The 9,913-nt window shown below is 38.9% G+C and overlaps 1 protein-coding gene across 3 annotated transcripts in view; it reads left to right on the top strand.

Moving 5' to 3' along the window:
• The first annotated feature begins 1,669 nt into the window (after window positions 1–1,669).
• Ptx1 (pituitary homeobox homolog Ptx1) overlaps window positions 1,670–9,913 on the top strand; it is a 36,178-nt gene continuing 27,934 nt past the window's right edge. For 2 of the 3 annotated variants that reach the window (XM_018444388.1, XM_018444386.1), the window contains exon 1: window positions 1,670–3,621. In XM_018444388.1, the coding sequence (XP_018299890.1) occupies window positions 3,309–3,621 (313 nt within the window). In that variant the 5' untranslated portion in view covers window positions 1,670–3,308. The remainder of the gene's footprint in view (window positions 3,622–9,913) is intronic. The other variant, XM_018444387.1, reaches the window with a different exon arrangement.

The raw sequence follows: 9,913 nt of genomic DNA, 5'->3' as shown, positions 1-9,913 counted from the left end.
AAAAGGTTCAAAATGTAATAAAAAACGAAAACAACTATAGTTTGAAATTTAATTTAAAAAATTAAGAAATATAATTAACAAAAACAAATTGTATTTATATGCATAAAACTGTAAGATATTTTCCGTAAAAATTTGCTCATTGATATAATATTATAGACATTGGAACGCTAGTTAGAAAAAAATTAAGTCAAAATAAAGGACAATAAAGGACAATATTGAAAAATAAAGGACAAAATTGAATTTTGAAGAAACAAATAAATCTAAAGGACAAGCTACCTAAAATAAAGAACTGTCCTTTAATTAACTGTTCCCAATAAAGGACGTATGTATACTTTTCAGATACATGTTTAAAATTTGGCGAAAACAAGACAGAAAGTTCTAGTGCAGTTCAGAGCAACAATAAAAAACAAACCTAATAAAATTTCCTGATGCTCTTTTTCCACTTTATTCTCTTCTATGAATCACGTGCGAGAGAAGCGGCAAGATTGACTTCTTGCAACAACGTAGGAATCCCAAGCTGTTTTTTTTTCCGTTTTATTTGCGCGTGAGTTTTCAGGTAAACAAACAGTGAGATATAGCGATGCATTTCTTACGAAGGCGAAGGGTAATCGCCGAAGACTACTTCGCTGGTGGTGGGATCGCGATCTCGCGTGGTCAAGGCGTTACGAGGTCGACTGGGAGAAACAACAAACGATAATCGTTGTAGTATAGCAAGATCCGCAAGATCGCCGGTAGTTCAAGAGAAAAGAGGAAACACCACGTGTGCGACGTATGCGTGTGCGTTCGCTCGAAGGGGCAAGCACGCCAACCACCGTTTCCACCGTAGGAGGGGCAACTTCGGGTCAAAGGTGGGGTTAAAATCCAAAGGTGGGGATGAACCGAAAGGGATGCGCGTCGGTGACACTGAACGTTAACCAGTATGACCGCCTCGAATAACTATACGCAAGAGATATAACTGTACGAAAAGAGACACGAAAGATCGTGGTATAGAAAATTCTATTATAGCAATTCTATAATATTGTAATATTATAGCGAGATAGCCGAAGATGAAGAACAGGCAAAGAGAAAACAATGACAGATTAGGCACCTAAAGAATTACTCTGTCGCGCAGACTAGACTCACAAGACAGAAAAAAAATTCGGTGCTAGAGATCGCGCGAACAACGAGATGCAGTGGAGAAGGAGCGCCATGCGATTCTAGAAGAAGGGATGCTGTGCAAGAGGAAGACGTGCGAAGGGGTTGGCTAGAAGAAGTGCGATGGAGGGACAAGATGACTGTGTATAAGAGATCGTGAGGTAGCGGGCAAGAACTCGTTTATATGAACAAGGATGCACGCGATTAAAGCGAGAGGATGCGAATCACGAACAAACAGCAGCGAGAGAGATGCGATGGAGATGGGGTGAGCCGAGGGAGGAAAGGAGCGCGAGCGGAAACGCGGACACAGGCGTGAGAGATCGTACCAAGGGGAACGAGCGGTACTAGAGAGCGAGTAACGCCACGAGTACGAGCGAGATGTGATAGGTGGGGAGTCTGCTCCGGGTGTGGAGGCAAAGAGAGAAGGAACGGATGGAGGGGAGTAAGAGCGAGCGAGCCAGAGGGAGAGGCGCAGTCAGACAGTCACGCAGGCCGCCCGGCAAGCAAGGAAGGCAGGCAGGCAGGCAGGCAGGCAACCAAGCAGGCAGGCAGCCAGGCAAGCAAGCTAGCAGGCAGCCAGTGCACCAGCCAAGACCACTAGATCCGCTCGGCTTACCGACTTAGAGACTTAAGCCGGCAGGCAGTCCGAAAGGCTCAACCGGCTAAGCCTGGCGGACCCACCTACCAACCGACTTACGCGGCGCTAGCCACTACGACGCGTTTCATCTACCGGCGGGAAAATCAGGATACACCGCTGCGACCGGCGGTACCGCCGCCGCCTTCTTATATTTTCCTCTATCGCCGTGTCCCGCTCCGCGCTTCTCCTCTCCAACGCACGTTAAGGGCGGAGGTGCGAATAGTGACGAGTGCTGCGCGATCATCATCGACGCGCTTGTGCCGACGACGACGACGGCGGCGACGTCGACGTCGTTACCCGCGGCCGCGGCGTCTGACGACGGTCGCGGGTAGGAGACCACGTCGTTCTCGTGCCACGCGTCTGTAAATCGCATGTAAACATTCACGCAGTGAATTCCCGGAGTGGCGAACGAGAATTCGGAAGTGGTGATAATACAGATCGTGGTGTCACGAGAGTGTCGTGCTCGTCCATCGCGTGCAATCAAATTATCGCCGTCACTTTGATTGGTGACAGAAGCGGATGTCGTCTCTTGGAGAGAACATCTCGCCGGAGAGAATGGATGACGAGAGGAGTAGTGGTCAATGTAGTGCTAGATATATTGTAGGGAACTTTTGATTACGTCTACAAACATTCTACGTTCTATCTGATCCACGAACGCTTCGATGAAACTCACAGGGAGAACGTAAAAGCGTGAAGAAGAATCGTGACAAATCGTGAATACTCGCCTCCATCAAAGTGAGAAATACAGCAAAAATTCAACAGATAAAAACGGAGCAAGAGAAGTAGATGAGTTCATCTACCTCAAGTGGAAGATGTTTATGAGGATGATAGTGCTAGTAGTTCAACCTACTTAAGCGACGTATTTTATAACTCTTCTAGCTTTTTTTTACGCAATATAGTGACATTGAACCGACAGTTTTTCTGATTTATCAAGTCTCCACGTGTCATAGCGCGGCGTGTCATCCACGTGAGTCCCGCGCTATATTTCGGAGTCTTGCCGTGAATTCGCGACCGTCCATGTAATTCTCATCGGTCCATCTCGAATACCAGCGCAAAATGTCGCGTACACGGTTATCTCGTTGTCGACGATAGAGAGAATCGGAGCGCCAGCGAAAGAGTGCCGACGCGACGGTATGACGAACGCGCTGTAATCTCTAAAAAAAAGAGAGAATTATACGAGTATAATCTCTTTACAAACCTATGAAAGAAACCATAGTCCTCGTTATTGACTATCAACATCCGCGCATTGTATTGTCTGATAGAAACCGATGCGACAAAATTTTCATGATAAATACTCTCTTCGAAGGAAACAAACCGCTTGATGTTTTCGATTGATAATCGCCTTTAAAGAACTATCGCGTAAATTCTCGGTTAACGATATTCTCCGATCTACGAGACAGGGAGGACGCTTGAATGTGTCCTTAGAAGGAGCCAACGAACAAACCGTGATCGCGCTGATTCACGGCCTCTCGCGGGCCAGGTTGATTGTGTCACCAAGTTGTAAGGAACAGTCAACACGACGTTAACCTTCTATAGTATGGAGCGGGGCGGCGGGGCCGGGGGGAGCCTCGAACTCGCCGGAGGCGGCGGCGGTGGCGGCGGAGGCGGCGGCGGTGGCGGAGGCAATGCGGATTTGTGTCTGCAGGACCTCGTGATCGGGCCTCCGAGCAGCCTCTCGGTGCAACATCATCAGCACGCGGCAACCGCCTCGATGGCCAGCCTGCACGGCGACCATCTTCAGGGCGCGATGCACCATCACGATCTCCACGGTAATTCGCATCACGATACCTCGATGCTGCACAATTCCAGCCACCAGCTGCACCATGAGCCGCTGGAGAAACTTAAACGTGGTGAGTCGTTCACAATACTAAAGACTACCGCCATCCCGCAATCATCATTGTGACTTTAAAGTGATCAGTAACCTAGGCGATCAGTAATCTAGACGCGATTCTCATTTACGAATCATGTATCATTAGCCTATTTCTATGGACAAATACACACCCGATATCTTCACACACACGAGATAATTTATATCTATTGTTATAGATATTTATTAGAAATGTCAAGTAACTTTCAAAAGAAATGATTATTAATATTATTTTTTCTCTCAAAGAACAATAGATCTACTTTGATACATACCTATGCATAAATCCTGAAAAATAATTAATACAATTTTCTACAGAGTGTAGAAATGATGTCTACTTGTTTAAATTAGGTTTGAATAAATTATTTCTATCTAAAATGGTTTTCCATCTACTAAAACATAAACGCAATAAGTATATCAGTTTTTCATTCAGCACTGTAATATATACGGTAAGGTTGAAACTAATCAGCTGTCATTTTCAAATGTATTCAGTTACTGGAAAAAAAACTGCGTTAAAAAGAGGAAAATCTGCAGTTTTTAATGGGTATAATTAAAATTTAACAAAATATGTTTTTATATAAGTTAATTTTATTAATGAAAAATACGCTAATATAATCAAATAAACTAATAATTATCATCCAAGACCGTAAACACAATTCTAGAATAGTGTAAAATTTAGTAGCCGCTATTACAAAGGTTGTCAACAATATTAAAAACATGTAGAAAGTTTTTATGAGTTTTCGTACAAAAAAGTGAGTTTTGTACAAATTCAAATGATCGCACCTCAAAAATATTAATCATTAGGATATTTAGTGTATTTTTCATCAATAATATAAACTTATGTACAATCATATTTTGTTAAATTTTATTTATACCCATTAAAAGTTGCGGACTTTCTTCTTTTCAACGCAATTTCCGTTTTTTAATAACTGAATACATTCGACAATGACAGCTGATCAGTTTCAACATCTTCCCATAGAACACCCTGTATATCTATAAAAAAGATATTATTTTAAGATTCAACGTAAAGTTTAATGTAGTTGGAAATATAATATATAATTATACAATTGTCTTTTACAATACAAATATTGGTGCATAAAATGCATGAGATACAATAAATCAAATCGCATTCCCTAAGATCATGAAAGAATTAAATACGATAAAATCGTGATAAAGTGACTTCGCGAATGAATTCGGTAATTAAGTACAATCAGCATGTTAAATTCTCCTATATATTGATTCCGACAAGATAAGGTTTACTTTTTCCATTGTCACACCTTATCGCGTTATAATCGCTTGTAGCTGACTTGTCACAGCGCTTGATTTTATTGTTGACGATATTATCGATCCTCATTGATTCGCGCGATAAGTACCTGACGTTTTTCCTGACTACGTCGCGCGAGAGCATTATCGTGCATTCTCCGTCGAAAATCTCGTATCATGGATGTGTCATTCGTAAAATAAGATTGATACGTATGACGTTGCACAAATGTAGGAAACTTTCTTTATTCGTCGTCGCTCGTGACACAAACGCGCTACGACAAACAAACAGATTTGCGACGCGCAAACAATTGGAATTGATGAAATAATTCGGTGAGAAAAATGAGACGTTCGTTCGCATGATTTAGCGCGATGAATCGCAACGTGACGCATGATCTGAAATATTCAATTACACGCTACCTCGCCGATAAACCTTTCGATAAGAAGGTAAAATTTAATATATTTTCTCCCTCGTCGCACTTTTATCGAAAGATCTATAATTCAGATATGTTCACTACAAACACTCCCACTCTTACTCTTACTCTAGAAAACATTGAAACGAAATTAATAATATTTCCGTTGTGATCAGCTGCTAACCAATCATAATCTATCATGATATCGCACTTACAAGCAAATCTCTCAAACAATGATAACCGTTTCATAAATAAGTATATAATTATTTAGCAAATTAAAAAGAAGAAATCAATAAACAGATTCCACGTTACGTTATTTAGAGACTCTTTAAAACTCGACTTTTTTTTCTTTTTAATCGTAATATCAGAAGAGACTCTTGTCTGATGAAACGACATTGATTCTTGTCAAGTACCAGACGAGATAAAATTTTAGTACGAATAACTTTGATAAGCGTTGTGTTATTTCTACCCATAACATGAAACAGGCAGATAAAACTTTAGACACATTTAATGTTGATGTACCAAAAACTCGAGAGTACATGCCTACCTATTTTTACCGAGGCTAAACAATTCAAACATTAGTCATTATTAAATTTGCTATTTTTCATGGTCTGATACAACTACTTTTATTTGAACATGTCGCACATTTGCTACAACAATAACACAACTCAAAAATTATCATTTTTTAAATACTTGTAAAAAAAAGAGCAGAAATATAAAGAAAAAAAAGAACGTATTTTAAAAGAACATATTTTTATGCTCCCTATAATTAGTTATCACACTAAAATTGCATTTTAAAGTAATCTGAAAGATTAACTAGTCGAAAGAAAAGTAGTCGGCAGATATATTTGAGATAATTTATTTAAATACACACACACATATATATATATATATACATACATTATACCAGTATCTGACTTTGACGCTTCTCTTACTTACAATTAGTTAATTTATTTATACGACAGTATTCTTGTTTCTATAACTTACTATTGTTAATATTACAAAATTTTAATGTTCCAAAATATTCAAACTTATTTTCTGGAAAACTATTCGTTTTTTAGTTGTACAGTTATAGTAAATGAGCGATGTTATTTCAATTATTTGAGAAGATTTTGTTCTCTTAACACTTTTTTATTTCAAAAGTAACAAAACTAAAAAAATTCAGAAAAGGGGAAAAACTATTTTTCAGCGTAACAGAAAATTATTGACTATTCAAATAATATCGGCAAAAAGAATATATTCTAATGTCATTTTCGTCATTTTCATTTCATATTTCTTAAAAATCACTCTTTTTACGGTGTAATGATTTTGACAATTTTTTTTAAACCACTGTCTTTTTTATGTCGTGATAATTTTTTATGAAGTTAAATTTACTTTTGTAGATTGATAGAATAATGTTTACTTAATTTATTCATGGTAATAATTTGAAAATCACTTTTTGAATTGTGCCACTTTTGAAATAAGGGAACGATATTATTCTTCTTTACTCTTCTGTTACGAATTTTTTAATTGCAATACGAATTAAGTATTTAAAAAATTGTACAAATCCATTGTGCATTTGTTCATCAGATCCGTGGAAATGCTTCGTTACACCGCAAAATCTTAACCGAAGACTTTGCTGAAAATGTTCGTCGAAATGGACTAGTCGAAGACGAGTTTCATAACGCGCTAGTCGTTCATTGTAATGTAGTGTCATTCGCGCGACGGGCGAATTCAGTCACACGTACGGCGATCGTCGAAGACGATGAAGACGATCCTCTTCCGTGGCAACGCCACCACCTGTTTTGTGATTCATTAACTCACCGGCTTATCGGGATAAGGTAGACTTATCCGGGGCTCGAACCCGACACTGCGGCTAAACCCGATCTTATTCCAATGGCATCCTACCTATCCCCGTTTCGGTTCCAGTCCTAGACTCGCGCCAGCGATTCCTACCATTCAGGATCGCGAGTACTCTAAAAAGAGCTTCATTTTTCTCGTGAATGTATCGAACTTTCTCTTCACTCGCTCTTCCAACAATAAATCGTACTTGCGTCTACATATGTAGATGAATTCCACGAGGATGGATAAATCGGCTTGTTTCGGCTTATGAATTCGTTCAGAGGATGAAATGCATACTTTGTTGTACGCAATTTACAATTATTAGGATTATTCTCAACATTGCTTATTTTTCCTAAGCATTATGCACTCTCAATGATTTTTCATTTAACTGCCCTATTACTACTCGAGCTGGCTCACTTTCGTATTATTTGTCGCCGCGCTTGATCGGGTCAACAGGTAGGATATTGATAAATTCAAAGCGGCCGCGAGCGAATTAAAATTTCTATCGTGAACGCTACCCCACATATTATTGTCATTAATATCGTGGGATTACGCGAACTCTATTAATATCAGCACGTCGATGGAAATTAATGCCAGCGTCGACCGCGATAAAAGCAATGCCATGCTCTAATGAAAATGATGCGGAAATAGCTGGACGATCGGATCGAGATTGCGAGCGGAAATTCGATGCAAGAAGAATCGCCGCGGAAAATCTGTTATCCCCGCTCGGCCGACGGGAGACTCAATATTTTGTCAACAGGGCGGCATACGGTCGGCTCCGATCTGTGCAGCCCCCGTTAGTCATTAACTACCCCTTTATTATCGCGCGGCCTTGCAATCGAGCTAGCAGATGCGTCGAAGTCTACCCTTAGTGCATCCCTCTCCCTTCCGGACTAATGGTGTTGACAAATTGCTCAGCTAGCCTCTATCCTCCCCGGGGAATGCGCCCGCAAAAATCTCCTCACCGCAAACTTATGGGCGTTTAGACGCGAAATTGAACCGCGACTCCTGCAGATCGCGATTCCTGCATGTGGGATAAACTTTGTCGTGCAGTGATCTCAAACGAAACTTCAAATTCCCGAACGTAATAAAAGCAAAGGATGGGATATCACGTTTCGTGAAACTGTTTTATCAAAACGCATTTGTGGCCCCGTATTTGTAAACCTGTATTTAAAATTTCTATAATATAATAATAACGGCTAATCTATTATTTACGTATTATAGAAGCAGAACAAGTCATCATGACATCAAACTAACGTTAAAATAGCTTCAAAATGATGACTAAAAGTTACTTTTCAATCAGTTTTGATTTTTACATTATCGTAATTTTTAGGTTACTCATAAGTATGAAATGTATAATATTGTATCTATTACTGAGAGAAAAACGTCGTATTGTGAAGCAAATATTACTTACGAAATTTGATTGTGATGACGAAATAGACATTTCTGTGAAATATATTTCATTAATTGCAAAAAAATAAAATAGATGGCTTATTTGCTAGGAATAAAATTTTATTTCGCCGGTATTTAAATAAATATTTATTTCAGTAAAATAAATGTATTTCTCACAAATATATTTTTAGACATCTTTTTCTCAGTGTATAGATAGCATATTTACGTGTAAACTTTCACGGATGGCAAGTAACGCGTTACTTGTAATACCGTTTACTTTTTTATAATAACGATTTGTAATGACGTTACAATTTGTCATGACGGTAATGATAACGTAGAGTTGGAACAGTCATTTTGGAAAATAACGATTGTTACTTATTACATAATGAGTAAAAGTAACGCCATTACTAATGCGTTACTTTTTTCAATGACAAACAAGCTACTTTGAAAAGATTGTTCTAACCTGTCTAACTCTGACGTTATTGTTATCGTCATAAAAAATTATAACGTCATTATCAAATCGTTATTATAAAGTAATGATAACGAAAACGGCGTTACAAATAACGCGTTACTTGCCATCTCTGATTAATTTAAATTATACACAAATTTGAAAAAAATTTTAATAGTAATAAAAAAGTAGTCACGTTTTTTAATCATATTATGAGACAATTAGCGAATATACTTTTGTATTCTACACGAATACTTGAACCGCTCACGATTGGTAGGCACGATCAGGTCTTTCGATTAACTGCGCTGACGTTCCAGTTCGATTTTCTCGATCAGCCAGCCAATCGTGGCGATCCTTTAAGCGCCAGAGACCGAACTGGTGGGATCAACATAGAAATGAACTGATTTCCTTCCCATTATCTCAGCTGCTGCGGTAAGGCAGGTCCCTATCTACCTTAACAACGAGGTTTTGTGTACTCAGTGGGTTCCAACCGCCGTCGGCTAGGGTAGGCTCATTCCCGAGGGTTGTTTCGCCGACAAAATTCCTGTGCGTGCCGATGTGTGAGAATTGAGCGGCTACCAGAACGTGTGACAAATGTCACGATTGTTAAAACAAGTGCTTGTAATTGAAAGTTATTTTATATACATGGTATATCTAATCAATAAACTAGACTTTTTACTGCAATTTATTTTTAAATTTGTTCATTCTACGTATATTTCTTCTTACATTAAGTAATCTTTATAATTTTTTTTTATTTGATTATAATTTGATTCAATTAACTGTCTTTAAGAAAATCCTTTTGGAAAGACGATACGATTCGATTTCAGGATCTAGGAGAGAAAAAGTTTGTCAAGTTGCTAGGTTCATAATTTCTCATTGTAATAGGATGATCATTCCCGATCGTTCGTTCCCGACGTCTTCTCAAATTCTGACACCCGAGATTT

Source organism: Mycetomoellerius zeteki, unplaced genomic scaffold (genome assembly GCF_001594055.1).
Source record: "Mycetomoellerius zeteki isolate Tzet28-1 unplaced genomic scaffold, Tzet1.0 scaffold149, whole genome shotgun sequence".
In the NCBI taxonomy this organism is placed as follows: Eukaryota; Metazoa; Arthropoda; class Insecta; order Hymenoptera; family Formicidae; genus Mycetomoellerius; species Mycetomoellerius zeteki.
Note: the sequence above shows the minus strand (reverse complement) of the source record. Positions and strands in the feature narration are given on the sequence as shown.